The following is a 23,401-nucleotide window of genomic DNA, read 5'->3' as shown; positions in this document are numbered from 1 at the left end:
TTTCATGCAAGAGGCTGGTTCCAATTAAAGTGTGCAAATTAATTTTTATCACTTCCAAATTAGTGTTTGAATTTGTGTCTGTTTCAGATGAAATCATCTGTCCCTCACTCTTCTGCAGTTCTATCATCTACTTAGGTCTCTATTCAAAGATAGAGATAATTTTCTAGTTTCAAAATCACCTGTTTGAAAGAGCCATTCAATAAAGCCATCATAGCATATACAAATAAAACAGCTGTAACAATACATATTGAACATTAGTGCATATCACATAGTTTTTGGTATGCCTTTTATGAGGAATAATACAGTTACAGTAGCAATAAGCCAAACAAGTGCCCAAAAAATGTTAAAAGAGAAAAAAAGGACAAACTGGTAATTGGATTTAATGCTGTCTTACAACACTCTGCAGTTATGAGAGACTAAACACAAGAGGGTCACATTTGTTCTTCATGTTTTTAAAACATGAATATCTCTGCTGTATTATGAATTGTACATATAAACAAACTTTTACCCTTAAATTAACTGTACCTTTACAAATGAAAACTTAATGAATAGATTTCTCAACCCTAATACAAAACATTAATGGAGAAGATTTTCAAAGGCAGTTAGGTGTCCACCTCATATTTGTGCCTTTGAAAATCTCCCCTATTTGACATATATCGGGCCTGATCTTGCAAATACTTAACACTCAGTGTAGTAATGAGTAATTTTAATGAGGTCATTGAGATTGCTCCACTTACCTTGGAATAAGTGTATTCATAATTTGGCCCATATTGGACCATAGTTGGCTTTCACTCAAACCCACAGACAGACTCCCACTGAGTTCAGTGGCAGATGGATAGCCCATAATGAGTGTTTCAGACCCATTTGAAAACAGTTTGGAAATATTTCAGACTGTCCTGAATCAATTTTCTTCTACCCACAGACATATATAATGTGGTGATCCTTAAAAACTTGCTACTTGCCTCAAATAACTAAATAAAGTTACTTAGCATTTATAGTATTCACTATTGTAATTTTAGGGAGGGATAGGGAATTATTCAGATACTGAGGCAAATTTATTTCTCTAAGTCTATTTTTATGGGAAACCACTGCATTTTAAAACTTTGTAAAATTTCATTCTCCTCACATCACAGAAAATAACTAACAAATGGCAATTTAAAGCAAAAAAACCCTTTTTGTTATGGATTGCAGCAACGTATTCTAAGTTATAAATTACTTAATACATTTTGTGTAGAGAAATCCTTGTAAAATTGTAACAGAGATCCCCATCCTTCTTTCCAAGTGAGCAAGTTCTTAATCACTGAGCTGGAGCAGCACATTTCAAGACTCTTACCCAAACCAATTATTTCCCATTCCTCTGATTTAAACCAGAGCTGATCTACTAGTTCCCACACAGACAATCATGAACTGAGGTCATCTGCTAAGCACAATGTCTATACAGATTGTTTAGTAAAGAGTTCTGCATGAGTTTGACAGGTTTGACTATTGACATATGTGATGTTTAGTCAGGATTCCAACTAATATATTAGATTCTCATGAACTGTAGCCAAACCAGTAAGGAGTTCATCCTGACAATCTTTTCTCACAATACATTTGAAAATAATTTATTAATTGCCACAGCTATGTTTTCTTTAAGTCAAAACACGGTTTATGTTTTATACGTAAGTACACATACAATGTTTTAAAATACAGAATTGAAAATATGAAATAAAGTATGGTGATTTAGAAAAGAATGTTTTCTGAACCAACTAAAGTTCCTTTTGGTAATTGGATGCACTAAAGCTGAAATTGATAATTAACTGTCTTTCAGTTTAAGAGATCATTATAAAGTCAAGCACCCAGCCCACATAATTACTATAGCCTTACATTTTTCTTTGAATTCTTCACCTCCTTACAGTCTGTGATATAAAATATCTTATCTGTGTCTCCAGATGACAGCTCTTAAGAAACTAATCCTTTTCTGAAAATATCATCTGCATCTTTCTAGGGAGCCATTCTAAAGATATTAACTAATTGGATTTAACCTACACAGAACATTTTACTTTCATTTTTCCTACAAGATAAGTCCTAATCTACTAGCAATAAATGCATAAGAAATGTAGCTGCAACAAAGAAATATTTCCTAACAGAACTATTTCATTAACTTAACCCTTGTATCTCCAATAACAACAATCTTTGTGAGGACTGTAAAATGTGTACAAAACACACCATTTCATCTTTGTGAAAATGATTAGTGTGAAACAGTCACTATGAAGTCATGACTATAAGGGATAAAATCTTTCTTGCTATCTCTGCTATCAGACCTCTACTGCGACATTCCCTGGATGAGAATGTGTATATATTATATATGTACATACTAGCCTCCCCTATAGTTCCAAATCTGTGATAATTAATTCCTTCCTTCTATGTAACATAACTGTGTAAAACTTTTTAAAAACTCAGCAAATAATGCAAGCAGAATAAAAGTCTCGGAAATGCATAAATATTGTAAATATTTGCACTTTGGGCTCTTACCACATTCAGCAAAATGTCTACAAAATTCTATAGAACACTCACAGAACTGTTCTACAATTTTACAAATTGCATCTCGGAGTCCATTAGTTTTTAGCTGACAGAACAGTAAACACTTTTACTCCAATATTGAAAGACAATAGCAAACATCTTGATTACCTCAATGATCAACAAAAAATTCCTCTAATTGCATTCTTAGTGCATTTTAGCCTTTTACTATCTATTTTCTCAATAGGGACTCAGGAAATGATTACCGAATATTTATATCTATCTGATTTACTCTTGTCCCAAGCTGTTCTGGTGCACTGTTAGAAAGCTGCCCTTTTCCACCACAGAGGAATAACATAATACTAATAATAATAATAATAATAAATAATAATAAATCTAGCCTTCCCTCACAAATGACATGGAAACTTTTACTGACATTTTATTTTTCCCTATTTTTATTCCAACACACCACTTCTATACCAATATTGTACTCCCCTTTAAGACTGTTCCTCAAAGTTACTCATTTGATTCCCTGATACGTGTGACACCTTTGTTTGTGCAGGTTAACATCTGCAATACAGCATAAAAAGAAAAAAAAATGGATGGGAGAGGAGATGACCTTACAAAATAACAAAAGTTAATGAATTAAAATGGAATGGAAACAGTTACGGGGAAGGAGAAATCAAAATATGGAGTTACATATCCTGACTCTTGAGGGTACAAAGCCAAGCCTTTTTGTTCTAGTATGTTGCAACAGGATGATAGAGGTGATAGGAATAATTATGAATTTAAGAAAAGGCTCTCAAGTTATGATTAGGCCTTGAAATGATTTATCAAAAATATTTTTACCACACATAAGCCATTTAAATATCTATATTCACTTTTTTTCTGAACTAATTTCTCATCATTATTATACTGTACCTGCAATTCACAAGAATAATGTATACATTTTATAATTTTTATTGATGTTAATGGAATGGATTTAAAAATCAAGATACAGAATATAAAGTTAGTAGGTGTTTATCACAATATATACTTACTGCTATTCGGATTATCTCCTATAATATGGTGTCGGCCACTCCAGTACCAAAGAAGCAATGTAGCATCACGAGATCCAGAGACAATATAGCAATCACCACCAATATAGGATTCTGATCTGGCAAGGCAAGTAACTACATCCCAGTGGCCAAAAACAATCTGAGTTAATTTTCCTGCAGTAGAAGAAATTACAAGTTTGATTTCTGTATGTATTCGCATTCTTTTTTATACAAGTGACAACAAGCACATTTAAAAAACAGTGAAACCAAATACATTTAATTCAACATGTTTTTGGCCCTTTTGGGCATTTGTAGCCAGCAGTAATTTGAACAGCCCAAAGGCTCCTCTAACTTGATGTAGGACAGATGGTCCTGTACAGAGGCTGCTCAAGGATCAGGGAAGTGCAAAGGTGGGCTTTAAACTATTCACCTTTGCACTTCCTGGACCTGTGCTCTGTGCAGATCAGCCACACCCCAAGCCCTGACCTTAAATGTTAAAAGAACATAAGAACGGCCATACAGGGTCAGACCAAAGATCCATATAGCTCACTATCTGTCTTCCAACAGTGGCCAATGCCAGGTGCCCCAGAGGGAATGAACAGAACAAGTAATCATCAAGTGATCCATTTCCTGTCACTCATTCCCAGCTTCTGGCAAACAGAGGCTAGGGACACCATCCCTGCCCAACAGTCATTTCTCCATGGATTTTAACTTCCTGCTCTGCAAAATGATTTTACATAACAACTGGCTCTGTGGATGAGGGGAAAGCAGTGGATGTGTTGTTCCTTGACTTTCGCAAAGCTTTTGACATGGTCTCCCACAGTATTCTTGCCAGCAAGTTAAAGAAGTATGGGCTGGATGAATTGACTATAAGGTAGATAGAAAGCTGGCTAGATTGTCGGGCTCAACAGGTAGTGATCAATGGCTCCATGTCTAGTTGGCAGCCAGTATCAAGTGGAGTGCCCCAAGGGTCGGTCCTCGGGCCAGTTTTGTTCAATATATTAATTAATGAACTGGAGGATGGTGTGGATTGCACCCTCAGCAAGTTTGCAGATGAAACTAAACTGGGAGGAGAGGTAGATATACTGGAAGGTAGGGATAGGATACAGAGGGACCTAGACAAATTAGAGGATTGGGCCAAAAGAAATCTGATGACGTTCAACAAGGACAAGTGTAGAGTCCTGCACTTAGGACGGAAGAGTCCCATGCACCGCTACAGACTAGGGACCGAATGGCTGGGCAGCAGTTCTGCAGAAAAGGACCCAGGGGTTACAGTGGACCAGAAGCTGGATGTGAGTCAACAGTGTGCCCTGGTTGCCAAGAAGGCCAATGGCATTTTGGGATGTATAAGTAGGGCATTGCCAGCAGATCAAGAGACGTGATCATTCTCCTCTATTCAGCATTGGTGAGGCCTCATCTGGAGTACAGTGTCCAGTTTTGGGCCCCACACTACAAGAAGGATGTGGAAAAATTGGAAAACGTCCAGCAGAGGGCAACAAAAATGATTCGGGGCGTGGAACGCATGACTTATGAGGAGAGGCTGAGGGAACTGGGATTGTTTAATCTGCAGAAAAGAATGAGGGGGGATTTGATAGTTGCTTTCAACTACCTGAAAGGGGGATCCAAAGAGGATGGATCTAGACTGTTCTCAGTGGTACCAGATGACAGAATGAGAAGTAATGGTCTCAAGTTGCAGTGGGGGAGGTTTAGGTTGGATATTAGGAAAAACTTTTTCACTAGGAGGGTGGTGAAGCATTGGAATGCGTTACCTAGGGAGGTGGTGGAATCTCCATCCTTAGAAGTTTTTAAGGTCAGGCTTGACAAAGCCCTGGCTGGGATGATTTAGTTGGGAATTTGTCTTGCTTTGAGCAGGGGGTTGAACTAGATGACCTCCTGAGGTCCCTTCCAACCCTGATATTCTATGATTCTACATAGGCTCATGAATGATTGTCAATATATAAAATCAAATGAACTGTTCCATAACGATATTACATTATTATACTGAAAGAACATATATTTGTCCCACATTAACATCAACGGCAGACCTACAATGTTAGTCATCTTTTTCTAATACTCCAATCAATTTTTAAGTAATATGGGCTCCAAATATCTTACAGTGGAAATTTGATCAGAACACAAAACAAAAACAAAGAAACAAAAAATCCTACTGACTATGGGTAGTATATTGTGTAAATTTGCTTTCACATTAGATCAACCAAACAAAGAACCACACACTATCACTAAAACTAAACAACTGAATGTAGAGTCCATGTAAAACAAATCAACCCACAAAATCAAAAAGATTGTAATTGAATAAATAGCTTTGGTTCACCTTTTTACACAAGGAATCAATTAATTAATATCACAATGGTTTGTATAGCTTTCATTAGCAAAACAGTAAACTTTTTGGTTTTCTATTACACCCATTATCTTCAAAATAACATCCGTAAACTATTACAAGCAGATATTTATAAAGAAGAATTTCTATAATTTCTTGGGTGATAAGTAAGCACTCTACATTAAATACTGTTACTATGATTAAGCCATATAGTGACATAAGAGCCCATAAGAAACAGGCTATTGTGTTTACGGTCACCTGTTTCTGTAGAATAAACCCGAAAGCTCTTGTCCCAGAAGCCACAGATAAGAATGTAGCGATTATCTGCTGTGACCACGAAACAATGTGCATTGATCTGGATGCTCTGATCCACAAGGTCTGTGATCTGCCGTTTGTTCACACCAGAGTTATTGGCTGTAAAGAAATGCAAAACACATTTATGAATAAGCCATTCCAACACCTTCCTGTCATGCACTTAAGGGAGAAAATGAATACATTTAACTTTCAATGAACTGTGAATTTGTTGTTCAGTAAGCATTTTGAATATAAACATTTGGAGCTGTCTATACTGGATGTCAGAAATATAAAATTATTGTGAGTCTTCAGGTTTCCCTTTGAATAAGGCAAAAGATTTTATATGCTGTGACAATTCTTGATAAACAGCCTAACACGTATAATATGTGATAATATTTTAAGTATTTTGCTGAAGTATTCTCCGATAAAAAAGCTACATACTGAACTTATGGAAAAATGAACGAGGTCCATTTATAATCCCAGTCCTAACATAAACAAACTGTATGGAGTCAATTCTTGGTGGTGTACCATCTGCGGTGAAGATCCCATCTTGTGTTATGTGGCCTTGATGTAACCCACACCTCCAGAGACTTAATTGGATCATAGGGTTGACAGACCCAATCAGATGCAGCTATTTAAATCCTATGTGCATTCTTAAAATATGCCTGCTCATCAGGTATGGAGCCGGCACTGAACACAGTGTCAGGAGAGGCAATACCAGCAGGAAATCCCCCAGGTGGAGGAAGTCTGAATGGGCTATCGAGCTCAGATCCAACACTTCTAGCTGCCAGCTCTGAAATGGAGTTGTTAGTCAGGAAAGATTGGAAGTAAGGGGCTAATACGCCCAGGACATGTTTCTCCTATCAATGGGCACAGGAACTATGCAGATATTTCTCAGTAATCCAAAAATTCCTATTATCGCTAATTGGGGTTATTATGTTTAAATCCTTCACTCTTTGATGAGATAACATCTGAGAAAACAATCTTGTTTCAAACTTGGTTATAAAAATGAATATACAGAATGAGAAAGTGAAGGATAAATCCCCTGAACTACTACTTCTACACCAAGCCTTTCAGCAATTAATTAGTACAAAGAAAAGGGAACCTTTCGCTTTGAGACACTTCATATTACCGTCTTGCTTTCACTGATACTTCCAAAAAGTGCTATTAAAAGACCCTCCCACACACACAATTTCTATTGAAAATTTTTTATTAGAAAATCCCACAGCAAGGTTTTACAGTTAAAGCAAAACAATGACCATTAAAAACATAGGCCCCAACAATCCATTCTAACAGAGCTACAACATGGGGCCAAGCACAGAGGAAGTGGGAAAGGTGGTTTGCAAATAAATGAAAAACAGGTGCTGGCATCATGGGAACTGCATCCTCAAGCGCCCCATCAAAATGCCTGCTTAAAACACCCTGGATATCTATGTGGGATGGGAATTAATGCAGTTGTAGGAGAAGGTGGTCTACGCCTATAATCCCTATTCGTTTTTCTCTGCAGGTCCTGACGGGTAGCCAGGGCAGAGTAATAGAGGGATTATTGGCCTGTAGTGTTTCCTGGAAAGCGCTGCGATATACAACTTAAGGGACTTCAGAGTCATCCTTGAGTCCTTTAGCCTATGGAGCTTTATCTTTCTCTGTTCCGAAAAGAATGAGGATCACTCAGAGGGCAGGTCCTGGACAGTCTGTTGGACCTTGTGTGGGAGCCCAAGGACTGTAACCAGGAACTCCTATGCATGGTCATTGCTGAAGCCATGGACCTGGCAGCCATATCAGCCGCATCCAGAGCAGCTTATAATGAGACCTTTGCCACCGATTTTTCCTCATCCACTAGGGAGGAGAACTCTTGCCTAGCATCTTGTGGCAGCAAGTCTTTAAATTTCTGAATGGAGTCCCATGTATTAAAATCACGTCTGCCCAACAACATCTGCTGATTTACAATTCTGAGTTGTAACCCCCACCCACAGAATAAACTCCTCTACCAAAGAGGTCTAATCTTATTGAGTCCTTTGATTTTGAGGTTGCATCCTGATGTCCCTGCCTTTCTCTCTCGTCGGCAGCCAATACTATTAGGGACCTGGAGGTGAGGGGATGGGTATAAAGGAGCTGATAACTTTATGCAGGTACGTAGCACTTTTGCTCAGCCCTTTTTGAAGTGGGGGGAGAGGATGCAGGAGTCTGCCACAGACTCTTAACCAAGCTCTATAATGGCCTCATTGAGAGGAAAGACTTTAGAAGGACCTGCAGCCTCTATAATGGCCTCATTGAGAGGACCTGCAGTGGCTAAAATATCAAGGCTGTGGGAGGACTGTTTTACTGCCTCAGTCTGTATGCCCAGATTTAAGGCCATTCCCTTGAACAATTCCTGGTGAACCTTATAGTCATCTGGAGGAGGTAACATGCCACCTCCTGAGACTGCCTTGTCAGGGCAGGAGGATGAGGAGGCCAGCACTGGTTTCTGTTGCTTTTCCTCCCTTTCTTGATCTATGGGATCCTGTTGTGTCTGCTCCTGGAATCTGGTAGCAGGCTCACTACCGGAGTTGGGAAGAGGTGCCCACCTGGTGGGAAGGTGCAGGACGCCTTTTTTGAAGCCACTGAATAGGAGCACCTGGAATATGCCCTGGAAACTGGGGAAAAACACCACAAATTCCAAAAGGGCCACAGGATCAGTGTAAAACACCGGTGACCTCCTGGCCCACCACTTGATGGTATTCCTGTGACTGGATCCATGGAAGGGTGGGAAGGTCTGGAGATGTAACGAGTGCAGATTCGAGGACAAGAGACCCAATCTCCTACTCAGAAGAGGATGTCTCTTTTTCAAGTGACCACAGGGGTGCAGCCCCGATGGGGCCAGTGATTGGTGCATAGGTGGAGAGGTTTGTAGTGAGGCCAGCATCGCAGGTTTCCCCTTTGATGGTAGTGTTGGGCGAGCTGTCATGGGTAGGTGAAGTTTGTCCGATACTGAGAGTTGTAATGATCCAGCTGGTTCCCCTATGCCTGCTGACACCAATAGCAATAGCTGTTTTACTGCCAGCGACACAAGTACCAACAGCAAGAGGAAATCCCTGGCAGTCGCAAACACCTCGAGCATGGTGAGTACCAAAATAGTGTTGGTACAATGCAGTGCCGCAGATCTGAGAGCTTCTTCTGGCTCTGGACTCAACAGTACCTTGCATAGGTGCCGGAGTCAACAGTGCCAGCTTCTGCAATTCTGAGGCAGAGGAGTCCTGGGGATCATCCTCTTTTGGTAGTCTGCTTTTTATGACCCTTCCTAGGCACTGGGGATCAGGATCAGTGCTGGGACTCTGACACAGTAGAAGCAGCTCTCCTTACTGACATTGCGGCACTCGGTGCTAAGTCTGACCAGCCTGGCTCAGATGGAAATCTCAGTCCCACCTTCATGAGCAGAAACTTTAACCTGGCCTTCCCATCTTTTTCTATGTGAGGCTTAAGTTCTTGCAAATTTGGCAATGGTCCCCAGTATGAGCTTCCCCAACACACTTGAGTGTGGGTTATTCAGGAGCATAGCCTTATTACAGGAAACGCAGGGCTTGAAGCCTAGTGACTGAGGCATTCCTTGGCACCAGCGATCAACAAAAAAGCAGATAAACACAGAAAATCTACCCCAAGGGGTACCACTGAGAAATAAATATTTCTGGTGATTGTGAGTGCAGTGCGCACACACCAATAGTAGAATGCACATGTGCACGCACTGGAAAAAGAATTAATATTTGCCTATTTTCTGTGTAAAATGAAGCACAACATACAAATATAGCTTAATCAATAATTTTTGAAAATACTGTTTTCAACTATATAACCATACTTTCATCCTTGACATACCAATCAATGGATCCATTTCAATGGGAAGATGATGGGCTTGATCCAAAGAATATCCTGGGGCTCCCCTGAGGCCTACAGATGAAAGAAGGAATAAAACAAATATGGAACTAGCTTATGAAATTTTTACATTCTTTTTCCAGTATTAGAATTGTAAAATGATTATACCCCATATAAATGCTTAATTTCTTCCCATTTCTTGTTATATCAGTTTTTAAGATTCCTTTTTCCATGTGACAAAATATATAAGTTATTTACTCAAATAAATAAAATTAAATACAAATATATATGCTAACTTTGAGCCAACACCTGCTGTTGCTCACTTCAGCAAATCAACTCCTGATTTACAATGGTGTAACAGACCACCATGTTATATACAAATACTGGGACAGAGCCTCAGCGCCATTACAGTGGTACAAAAGGGGAGGGAAACTGGCTTAAACAGCCAACCGGGGATTCCTTTTCTGGAGGGAAATCCATGAGTGGTGTAAAGCTCTAATCCAGCCACTGCTAGTATAAGGAATATTTCAGGGGCCTAGCCAGGAAAATGCCACATTTAGCAATCCTAGTCCACACAAGTGCTACTATAGAGTCATTACTGTTGGTGCAATGTAGAGCTATAATAAAAAAGTCATTATTTGCCAAGAGTCACCATACAGTGTATTGCACCAGAGTTTCCTCCTATGCTTAGAAACACATATCTTGAATAAGTGTGGTTAACTGTTGGTTGTTGTTGGCTTTTACAATGATGACCCCTATATGTGTGTGAAGAAGATAACATTGACACATTTCTCTGAACTGAATGTTCAATAATGAGTGATGGAGATAGTTATAAGATGCAGCCCCTCTCCCATCACACATGGATAGTTTATATTAACTTACTATTCTGACAGAACAGATCTATCTTAAATGGCAGTATAATAGTACAAGTGCATAAATTCCGTCCATTTGGGGAATAACGTTCTAAATCCACTTCGGGTGGAAATGTTCTGCTCATTGAAACGGCTTCATTATTTTTTCAGTTTACTTAAAAAAACCCCATAATTAAAAAGAAAATGGTATCTAATTTGCTTTGTGCTGCAAACTGACATTGTGTAAAGTGAGAAGCACTTCTTATTGTCCATAATCTGTGATGTTTTAGTCAGAATTGACATTTCAGAGTTTTCTACTAGTTGTGGCCAACTTACTGAAAATACATTTATCAAATCCTCTAACAAGTACAACTCTGGACCCAGCGAATCAGTCATGTTGCAAGATCTCACGCATGGTATCCATAAATGATTGGGAGAGGGGACTAAGATTTAAATTGGGCTCGGGACATAGCATGACAATCTTTTCCATGCCGGGCCACTAGACTGTTTGCCCTTACAATGTATGTAATTTATATATATATATATATATATATATATATATAAATATAAAATGTCTGGAAAGTGATGCTTATATTTATTTATTTCCTTTCCTTCCCAAGTCTCCATAAAAGGAAATGTAGACTACTGCAGAATATGAATACACACACATATATGGTCTAGGTATACTTAATCCTGTTTTAGCATTGGGGACTGGACTGAGTCACCTCTTAATTCCCCTTCGATACCTACATTTCTATGACAGGTTTCAGAGTAACAGCCGTGTTAGTCTGTATTCGCAAAAAGAAAAGGAGTACTTGTGGCACCTTAGAGACTAACCAATTTATTTGAGCATGAGCTTTCGTGAACTACAGCTCACTTCTCACGAAAGCTTATGCTCAAATAAATTGGTTAGTCTCTAAGGTGCTACAACTACTCCTTTTCTTTCTACATTTCTATGATTCTGCATAAGACTCAGAATATTGTGCCCCAAGCCCCTGATTGTTTTAGCTTGGGCTTCTCTAGATGCATTGTCATTGTGAAGTGTATTTGCCTTGGAGAAGTAGATATAGTGAGGTAGTTTCAGATAATGTACCAGTAGTAGTATATTGCTGTGGAGTCTCTTAATATAGAGTGAGTTGCAACGGTCTAGTCCTGAGGACACTTCAGTGGTAAAGTCCTAATCTGATAGGGAGAGGAAAAGTCCCCTGGTCAACCAAAGATGTCAGAAAACACTATCTGTTACTGTTGTGATATGTGTATCCAGGAGCATGGTATATCAATGCCAGACAAATCATCCTTCTTTCTTATACAGGAGTTTGCTATACTAGGCTGTAAACATTAATGATTTTTTCTTTTCTATATTACTGAGCCACAACTTTTAGCCCCCATTTATCACTGCGAGTAATCCTCACAAAAGGGGTGGGATGGAGAGGGAAAATTGGTGGAGCAAGCACTTGTGAGGGAGGTAGCACAATTTCGGTGCAGGATAGTTGGGGGGGGGGGAGGCAAATGACTCTTTCCACAGGTCAGAAGACAAACCCAATCTTTTGTAATGTCACCAGACATCTGAAACTTACTTTCACCATACCTCTTAAATTAAGAATCTTCCACTGACAATCCTTATATTTAGTAATAACATAGTCAGTTTCGACTGATGAAATAAATGTCTAGAGTAGCATGTCATTAAAGTAAAGAGGGTCCTCAATGAACCTTGTAAAATCAGTTTTACAAATCAGTAATTTAACATCTCACCTTCGAAAGCCAGAGACTTAGTGTGCACAAGCTATTATGGAAAAATTAAGCTGTGTTTACATCTTATGATGGTACCTGAGTATCTCTGTGCACAGTTTTATGTTCATGAACCTATCCTAAATGCTAGATTGTTGGATTATTATTGTTGGAATAATTAAGTAAAAAACACTACAATTAAATAATGCCACAGTTTTATAATAGAATATACACCTTTAAAAGTTCTTGTATAATTTAAACCTAAGTAGGCAAGAGAGACCTTTTAAGACTGTAAACCAAACCAGCAAGAATTAGAAAATTCAGCATTAAGACTGATACTGTGTTCTAAATTATACTGTTGTGAAGTAACAGAAAATGGCACATACAGTGTAAAAGCTAAGAACAGTGTAGAATTTATTTTGAATTTCTTGATTGTTTTGCTTACCCTTCTCTTTTGCCTTATTTATCCAAAAAGCATTGTGGTATTTTAGATAACTACCAGGTCGCACAAAGGTGCATGGTTTAGTTCACATATGATTTGTGAACTGAATTCTGCATGTTGGCAAAGAGGTTCATATTTTACATGTATGTAAGTGAACAAAATAGTTACATGAACCTCAAGGAAATATCAAGGCCTATAAGGCTTCACTTAACTAAAGCATGGTTGCTAGGGAACACCTGAGGTTTCCTTAGCTACTGCACCAGCTATTATTTACCTTTGTCTCACTAAAGTGGTGGGAGTGGGTGCGTTTCACTACTCCCACTGCTCTACTGCCCACTAAAAGATCCTTTTAAGAAATGGAGGAGACAGTAACACATACTAGGAGGTTCCCCAAGAAGCCTGCTAATGGTCAAGGATGGTTAGCCAATGTCCCCAGAAGACCTGAAAAATTTACAAAAGACTAACAGAACAATATTATTAAAACTAGTATTAAAGTACTGTAGGAGACTGACTTGTTTATGGTATCTTACATTGGGTTCCTCAACTGCCAGTGTCACAAATGACTGTAAGCAAATGACTCTTTTAGTCACATGGCCACTACCTGTAGCAGGCTCAGATTACTAATTCCGAACAGAAAACATTTTTCAAATACATTTCCATTTCACAGTTTATATATGCCAATGACTACTTCTTGCCCTTCAAGCTTTCAGGCTATGGGGATGAGCAAAATTAATATAATTCTCTTTTAAAAAGAGATGTGTAAAACTCTGGATAAACTTTGGGTACCTCTAAATGTGGAGGTACCTGATATAATACTCAAAGGTAATGATAAATCAGATACCTGGATTTGTTTAAACTACCTTTAACCAGATAGCTGTGCATCACCATTGACATGTGTATTGCACAGTGACAGAGCACAGAAACATTTAGAATAGAAGGGAATGTTGAAATAGATCGATGACCACTTAGTTGTTCACAGGGGTAATCATTAAGTTCTTCTACTTCACCCATACCGGACACACTGTAAGTGGAGCCAAGGAATATAGTCCTTTAGTTTTTGCTTGTACTATTGGCTCTTGTGACAGACATCTGAATATAGCTGACACTCCCTCACACAGTGAACAGTGATACACACATACTAGCTAGGCTAGTATTATGTATTCCTGAAAATTGTGGCATTATATATGTGGCATCAAGAATAATAGTACTGTCCCAAAAATGTTACATCAAAGATTGATACCGATGTAGCACAAAGCAATTGGCTGCCAAGCTCACGTGGTGGCTTTAGGGAGGGTGCTTCTTGGAATGATACCATGGAAAATGGACACTGTGAGTATTCAATATACACATGGATAAATGGGTAAAAATTTGCCGCCTATCTGTAGATGAGTGGGATTAACCCAGCTACTCCACTTGAAACTAAATAAGATCCACTGCGTACAGAACATTTAAATAAGAGATCTATCTATGAGCACATACCTACTGTGTTGTGCCATCTATTCACTGCAAAAAGTCTGCTGCAAGTCACAGTTACCACTGCAGGAATGGTAAGGTGGGGAAGTGTGTTGGCTGCCACATGTGTGACAGGAGAATTTGATGGAAATTTCAGCACCATTATAACATCCTGCTGCATCTGATCTTTAAACATGAGTGGACTCTGTGGAAGGAAACACTGTTGAGTAGAAAGGAGAAGAGAGCAGAAGAAAACAGAAGGGATAACACAATTAGTGAGGAGGTCTGAGGGAAAACAAGGTTAAAGTGAGTAGGCAAACACGTGTACATACAGGGAAAACAATGCTATTCTGCACTAGCAATATAGGAGGGAAAACTATTGCTGGATCATTACATGAGGACAAATAGAGAAGAGGTATGGTTAAGGTCCATTAGGTTATCATTACAGGTTGTAAAATGATAAATCAACATTAATTCAAAAAATCAAAATACAAAACGATCAGAACAGTTAATATTCATACACTGTAGATAGGAGTCAAATAGAAGAGTCAGTTAACCCATTATTACATCAAAAACATAAAATTGTATAAAGTCCAATGGCTGAAACAAGAATTTTTAGAGGAGGAACTCAGAAATCCCACAGATGATTAGTTATATTTCTAACGTATTATAGATTTAAGTTAATCCTTTAGAGAAAACTACATGAATTGACTTTACTTTTTAATTTCTTACAAATCATATTTAAAAGTATAAATGATTATAAAATCAGGGTCATGATTCTGTAGGTAGAACATAATTTTTTTTCATGGCTAGTAACATTTTTATTATCAGTGAGATTATATGAATCATAGAATCATAGAACTGGAAGGGACCTCAAGAGGTCATCTACTCCAGTCCCCTGCACTGGTGGCTGTACTAATTATCTAGACCACCCCGACAGGTGTTTGTCCAACCTGCTCTTAAAAGTCCCCAATGATGGAAATTCCTAGGCAATTTATTCCAGTACTTAACCACCCTCACAGTTAAGAAGTTTTTCTTAATGTACAACTGCTGCAATTGAAGTTCATTGCTTCTTGAAGCCCGGTTTGAATGTATTAGATGTCTTCATAAAATAACTGCTGTATCAACTAGGATGAATTCTAGGAAGTTTAAGTAATCTTTTGCTTTTCTGAATCTATTGATTTAAACTGCTGTCTAAAATACATTATCTACATTTTTAAGATCTAAAATATCTAGCTATCATGTAAATTTGCAGATACTGTTTAATTTAAAAAAGAGCAAAACTAAAATTTCCAGAGGAACTGCCATTTGCACAATGTGATTTTCCTTATGTGTAATGGAAACTATGAAAGCTAATGAAAATATTATGATCTATTTACTGAAACTTCATAGGAAGTTTCTTGCCCTCAGCTGTTTACACCAAAGACGCTAATACAGACAGATATCAGTATTTTTCACTTTGGCTACATAATATAATTCTCTAATGAGCACATAAAAGAGTGCGTTGGTAATGAATGCTGAAGTTCAAATTGAAATTACAAGGACATGATGTGTTCTTTCACAGGAATGGACAGAAGGGTTCCATCATGATTTGAACTACATTTCTTCATTCATGACAAGCAGCCAATGTTCATAAGTCACTCTGGAACGTTTCTCTCTTTTTTTGAAACAAAATGTTTAATATGAGAAAAGCATGCAGTCATTTTTATTTCATGCGGTTATAATCAGCAAATACATATTTATGAAGATAGCAGTTTTTAAATCCAAGATTGGGCAACAGAAGTCAGTGACTGTAGGAAGTTAGAGCTATTCCAACTTCCACCTTGCTGTTCAAGAGCCTGCATGCAATTTCTGCACAGAGTAAGGGCTATGGCATTGTAGGCAACTCAGGGCATGAAAAGAAAGTGTTACTTAAATAGGTATTTTATGACCTATAAAGGATCCTCAGGTTGAAAGGAAATAAATTCCCAACCAGCAGTTATATCTCACCAGGTGCATGGCAGAGCTCCGAGGCGGATGTGGCTCAATAAGCAACTGAGATGGCGTCTGTCCAAAGTTCTGTATCTGTGCCTCCATGGCCTGCAGGGAAAGGAGAGTGATTGTCATAATCAATATGCATCAAAGAGATAGGTCAACACACTATTTGACAATGCAAGCAAATCCTAAGTCAGCCATGAAAAAAGTCCAGAAAATTCACCGGGTGCTCTTCTCTCAGGCTGCAGACTCATCCAAGTGTTAGTATTTTGTAGACAAGCTTTGCTTCTCCTTTCAAGCATGCTTCAGTTAACCAAATAACCATTCTTATTTCCAGTAGCTGGGGTTACATGTGAAAATGTTAACCTGTGAGGACATGCAGTTAAGGTCTTGAGAGATTTCTTTGCACCAAATACAACACATATACCTTAATAAAGTCCTTTGTAAGGAGGAAAGTATGAGGATCTCTAATAAAATACGCCTCTGGGATCTTAAAGGAGGGGGAAAGCAAATTGAGAAATAAAATTCATGGATAATGTATAAGGAAAAAACAATCACAATTTCACTAACACAGCAGTTAAAAATAAAAAAATAATGGAAATATATTGTTTCAAGATACACTATAGCTACAGGAGTTACAATAAAAGTCTTTAGATAATCATCTAACTTCTTGGTAGTATTCTTTTACCAGATAAGACAATATTTAGTTTTTGTATTTATTTTGGATCAGTTTTCATACCACAGAATATTGATGGTTGTAAAACCATGAAATATATAATTAGTAATTTCAACTTTAAATTTCGGGACCAAATTCTGCTCCCAGTATATGACACTGAGTAACTCCATAAACAGTAGAAACTGGCCCACAGACCGAAATGTTTCAACCACTTACACAACCCACTCAGACATATAACTGTTTTTAAGCTATATTTAAAACAATTGCTGGCAATTTTTTTTACTGCTGTCTCCACTAATGATACTATTTAAGAACTCTATATGCCTTTCAGATACACAGGCTGCATTTCAGTGGATTTCAGAAAATCCAGAACTACACTTTAAGTTAAGCAGCTGATTTTAAAAAATACTAAGTAGTATATACCCATATATTTGAAAGGACTGTGCCCTAAATAATTTTCTTGTTTGCGTCAATGATTTTCTCACCTTAGCATGCAAAGAAAACAGCACCTGAAAAAGCCCCCTAAAACATAAACCCCACTGATAAATTATATTATTTCTTCTAAAACAATTTAAGAGGCAGTAGAACCTCTTCAATGTGCAGTCTGATAAAATGTACTCTTTATAGTCCACACAAAACAACTGTTGGCCTCTCCCCATTTCTCAAAAAAGAGGCTGTAATAGATGCCATAGAGACATTAAAAATTTTGGTAATATTTACAAAATATTATTGCAATATATTTCTAATATTCAATGAATTATCATAAATAATATACTGACAAAATAAGAATCTAAGACAAAGTCTAACTGATGTCAGTTGATGACTTTCCATTGACTTCAGTGGGCTTTGGATCAGGCCCTGAGTGAATAAAGTCCATTTTGTGATGCATTATTCATGTTTTTATAATAATTGCTTACTCACTCATTAATTCACAAAACAAGCTAGTTTGCAGCGGGTCTCCTGAGGCCTTATCTTGCAAGGTGCTGAGTATCACCTAGAAACTGAGGAGCACATTCAGTTTCTATTGACTTCATCTCCTAATAGGAGCTCAGCATCTTGCAGGATCACAGATGGGTGCAAACTGGCAAATTTCCATTGTAGCTGTATTTTAAATACACAGAAACTTGATTCAATTCAACACAGACATAGTATTTTATATTATGCACGTTATTCTGTCACAACACTTTTTATTTTTTGCTTTAATTTGTGTGAATTTGGTGTTCATAAGTGCAAACAAGGACTAATAGCAACAGTTAATGCCAGACATAGTGGGATATGCAGGCTTCCATGCAACTCTGGTAATAATCAGTTGAAGCAAATAACTCCCACTTATCAGTGGTTCAGACAATTATCAAAGTTATTACAATAGTGCTTTTTAAGAATCATATTTTGAAATACAAATGTGAGTTGTTATATTTACTAGCAATATTGATCACAAAACATACATTCCTCTACCAGCTTTTATAATGGTTGCAGTACTGATAGTTTCCTCCTCTTGTAGAAGCACTGCAATTAATTATTACATTTTGTAAACTAATGCCCAGTTCTGATTCACTCATTTGGTCTCATGTTGCCCGGTCTCAGGAATATTCTGATTGTTCAGCTATAAAGACAATTTACATAAACGTTTTTGACTTTGCCTGGCAGTTCAAGAAGATTTATGATAGCAGAGGAGGGAGAAAGGAAGAATACCATGGAAAACCAGGATGACTTGTTCAGATGACAAGAGATGGACACTTAAAACTTACCTGTCAACAGTATCCATTATTTTACAACTAAAGATGTTCTAGTAAATGTTCACTACCTTTACTTTATGCTACTGATCTTGAAAACAATGAAGTTACTGGTAATCCTGGCAGTGAATTGAACGAGTACCAGGATCAAGGTCTTAATCTGTAAACAGGCAATACTGGGTATTGTTGTCAGCTTCTACTCACAAAGATACTAAATACAAAAACCCCAAACAATCCTAAATCCCTCTGTGAATGATAAGTATTATCTTTTTCTTGTGAAAATGTCTTTTTTTAAAACAATGTTTGGAACTTTTTAAGGAAATGAAACTATATAAATAGCTTTTGTTAAAATGCATCTAACATTACTATGCTACTGCACAAGGGGCACCATAAATAATAAGAATTTGCAGGTCTAGCTCTTCTTCTTCCACACAGCTCAAAATACTTTAGAAAGGTAGATAAGTCTTATCATTCCCATTTTATATATGAGGTGAAAACTGAGACACAGAGAGGTTAAATGACTTGCCTAAGGATGCATAGCATACCTGCAGCAAATTTGGGAATAGATCACAGTTCTCCTGATTCCTAGCCCTGGGCTCAGTATACTAGATCATAGCATACACAGATCAAAAGCAGATTCCCCAGAACACCTCTAGTAATTCAAGCAACAGGCAGGAATAGGAAATAGCTATTATAAACAATTTTTATATAACTGGCAGTGCACTTACAGTATTTCAAATTAATCACAGGACCTGTAGAGGCATAGAATTGTTTTTTCTAAATAATTACATCTCTTGCTTTGTATAATGTTCCTTAAAATTCTATTCCAATGCATCATTTTCCTTTCTCCCATCCATCAAGCCCTCAGTACTAATGTACAAAGCACTACCATCACTCCTTGAAACACACAATCATTCTAGCTACTTTAATATTTTTCTTATCGAATTACATTTACTTTTATTTCACCTTCAAAATGTCCTCAATGGAGAAAGAGCATTAGCTCTGAAAGCACTAGCTTACCAAATTTAAAGCCTTTGAAACAGTGAAACAGCAAAACTACAATTATATTAGTGTTAGCTTACTTAGTAAGGCATTGCAGGAAAGTAATTTGAGGAACTGAATAGAGACTCCCTGCTGTTCTACCATACATAAAACAAGATTTGTACTCAAACACTTTAGGGAGCATTTGGTAGTGTATGGTCAAGCTTTTATATCACAGAAAGATAAAACAAGGTCTTAAGGGAAGGAATTAGGGGATACCTGTCCCAAAGCTGTTAGTTGTATTTCACAGGTCCGACTGAGGAAACAAAATGAATCTGCTAAATTACTGGCTGTTTGCAAGTTGAAAAGGACATCCAGCTCAAAGATCCTCATTTATATAACCAGGAGAAATATAACTTTATAATGTTCAAAATAAAAATATTGTTTCTCCTAGAGTAGATAATGGATAAACATGTTGTACATAGCCCTGGATGCACATCAATATAGACACATCTTGGTTACAATAAGTAATACTCTAAAAATGATGTATTTTGCTCATGAGCAATAGATGCTTGTGTTTATATTTTCACATTTACAGATATGCTTGACATACGCCAGGCCACTGGGAAGCTGAAGGTGCTTGCACCTTTCAGGATCAAGCCCTATTGTCATCCTGAAGAATGAACATGCAGCTATGTTTGTCTCTCTCTTAGTGTGACCTGACTTTGGCATTTTGGGTGAGTATTTTATTTTCACATAAAAGAAACAGAAATCAATTCTTCCATTAAATGACAGAGGGAATCTTTGTTTCTACGAGGGTAGTAGGTAAAAAGGGCACATTTATTAAATGTCAAAAAACCCAAAAAATTAATGACAGGTTTCAGAGTAACAGCCGTGTTAGTCTGTATTCGCAAAAAGAAAAGGAGTACTTGTGGCACCTTAGAGACTAACCAATTTATTTGAGCATGAGCTTTCGTGAGCTACAGCTCACTTCATCAGATGCATACTGTGGAAACTGTATGCATCCGATGAAGTGAGCTGTAGCTCACGAAAGCTCATGCTCAAATAAATTGGTTAGTCTCTAAGGTGCCACAAGTACTCCTTTTCTTTTTCCAAAAAATTAAGTTTCTTCATTACTGACTGAACTTGTAAACACAAACAGAAACATTTTATGGTATAATGGCTTTTTATTATTTATTTTCCTCCAATATATTTTCAAGATGAACATGGAGAAACACAGGGACTATTATTGAGGAAGAAGCCTCTGGTCCATCTAATCCAACTAGCCCCTCTTTGATAATAATGACCAACGCTGCCTATGTAAAACATGAAGCATAAATCACTTTAATGCATGTAATTACAGACAACTAAATAGCATGGAAGGAGTGGGAGGATTTCTTAAAATTACTTATATTTTTATTTACAAATAATAAAACAATGACGTTACTGGCTACAGAGCTACTTCATTTTCTTCCCATTTGTCAATTATTCTAATGTCAGAAAAAACTACTGCCAGGTTCAGTTAAGCTTTCTAGGATATCTTATTTCACCAAAGCTTCATTACGTTTGACTTAATTTTTCTGCACTTCTTTAATTGTTAATTCCTATGATACTGGTGAGTCCACTGAAATTTTGTCCTACATGAGCCATCTGCTCCTATTGCAAAGTGCCTCCAGCTATGCCAAAATCCAGTGCTCAGTTTGCATGGGTGGAGACTGAGCCCTAACTTGGTGAGCTGAGGGAGGATTATTAATTAACTATTATTATTAATAGTTTGTATCACTATCTATTGCATAGAGAAAGGGAAGGAATGAGGGGATATCTGTCCCAAAGGTAACTTGAAAAGGCTACTTGTCCTTAAGCACTATTTGTTGGTTAGTTATGTATGTTAATAAAATGGCATCCGATTGAATGATTGGGATTCTGTGACTTCAATTAATAAATTTGAGCAAACCACTAATAATGCAGTGAAATTAATCTGTAATTAATCTGTAATCTGAAATTAATCCTACCAACACTATAAGAAGAATTCTGTGTGGACTCCTCCTGAAGGTTGAAACAACAGACTGGACTTCTACATAGAGTGATTCTGCAGACGTGCACCGGCTGAAATTGTGAACAAACAGCATCACTTGCCCCATAACCTCAGCCGTACAGAACGCAATGCCATCCACAGCTTCAAGAAACAACTCTTATATTATAATCAAAGGGGCTGACAAAGGAGGTGCTGTAGTCATAATGAACAGGTCGGATTATGAACAGGAGGCTGCCAGGCAACTCTCCAACACCACATTCTACAGGCCACTATCCTCCGATCCCACTGAGGAGTACCAAAAGAAACTACACCATCTCCTCAAGAAACTCCCTGGTATAGCACAGGAACAAATCTAAACGGACGCACCCCGGGATCCCCGACCAGGGGTATTTTATTTGCTACCCAAGATCCATAAACCTGGAAACCCTGGATGCCCCATCATCTCAGGCATTGGCACTCTTACAGCAGGATTATCTGGCTATTTGGACTCTCTCCTCAGACCCTACGCTTCCAGCACTCCTAGCTATCTTCGAGACACCACCGACTTCCTGAGGAAACTACAATGCATTGGTGATCTTCCTGAAAACACCATCTTGGACACCATGGATGTAGAAGCTCTTTATACCAATATTCCACACAAGGATGGACTGCAAGCTGTCAGGAACGGTATCCCTGATGAGGACACAGCACACCTGGTGGCTGAGCTTTGTGACTTTGTCCTCTCGCACAACCATTTCAGATTTAGGGAAAACTTATACCTTCAAGTCAGTGGCACTTCTATGGGTACCTGCATGGCCCCACAGTATGCCAACATTTTTATGGCTGACTTAGAACAGCGCTTCCTCAGCTCTTGTCCCCTAGTACCCCTTCTTTACTTGTGCTACATTGTGACATCATCATAATGTGGACCCACGGGAAGGATGCCCTTGAAGAATTCCACCATGATTTCAACAATTTCCACCCCATCATCAACCTCAGCCTGGACCAGTCCACACAAGAGATCCATTTCCTGGATACTACAGTGCAAATAAGTGACAGTCACATAAACACCACCCTATACTGGAAACCCACTGACAGATTACCTACATGCCTCCAGCTTCCATCACATGATCCATTGTCTACAGCCAAGCCCCAAGATACAACTGCATTTGCTCCACAGTCAGAGACAAACACTTACAAGATCTTTATCAAGCATTCTTAAAACTACAATACCCACCTGGGGAAGTGAGGAAACAGATTGACAGAGCGAGTACCCAGAAATCACCTACTACAGGACAGGCCCAACAAGGAAAACAACAGAACACCACTGCCCATCATGTACAGCCCCCAGCTAAAACCTCTCCAGCACATCATCAACGATCTACAACCTATCCTGGAAAACGATCCCTCACTCTCACAGACCTTGGGAGGCAGGCCAGTCCTCGCTTACAGTCAGCCCCCCAACCTGAGGCATATACTCACCAGCAACTACACACCACACCACAGAAACACTAACCCAGGAACCAAGCCATGTAACAA

General features: G+C 38.2%; 1 protein-coding gene across 5 annotated transcripts in view; it reads right to left on the bottom strand.

Moving 5' to 3' along the window:
• Positions 1 to 23,401, bottom strand: part of NBEA (neurobeachin) — an 843,583-nt gene that overhangs the window by 14,997 nt on the left and 805,185 nt on the right. For 3 of the 5 annotated variants that reach the window (XM_077806446.1, XM_077806454.1, XM_077806462.1), the window contains 5 exons: positions 16,474 to 16,563; positions 14,512 to 14,704; positions 10,015 to 10,086; positions 6,133 to 6,288; positions 3,540 to 3,710 (listed from right to left, as the gene is read on the bottom strand). In XM_077806446.1, coding sequence (XP_077662572.1) covers positions 3,540 to 3,710; positions 6,133 to 6,288; positions 10,015 to 10,086; positions 14,512 to 14,704; positions 16,474 to 16,563 — 682 coding nt within the window. Of the gene's footprint in view, positions 1 to 3,539; positions 3,711 to 6,132; positions 6,289 to 10,014; positions 10,087 to 14,511; positions 14,705 to 16,473; positions 16,564 to 16,885; positions 16,949 to 23,401 lie in introns of all 5 variants that reach the window. The other 2 variants (XM_077806437.1, XM_077806429.1) reach the window with 1 other exon arrangement.

The sequence above is a fragment of the Eretmochelys imbricata genome, chromosome 1 (assembly GCF_965152235.1).
Source record: "Eretmochelys imbricata isolate rEreImb1 chromosome 1, rEreImb1.hap1, whole genome shotgun sequence".
In the NCBI taxonomy this organism is placed as follows: Eukaryota; Metazoa; Chordata; order Testudines; family Cheloniidae; genus Eretmochelys; species Eretmochelys imbricata.
Note: the sequence above shows the minus strand (reverse complement) of the source record. Positions and strands in the feature narration are given on the sequence as shown.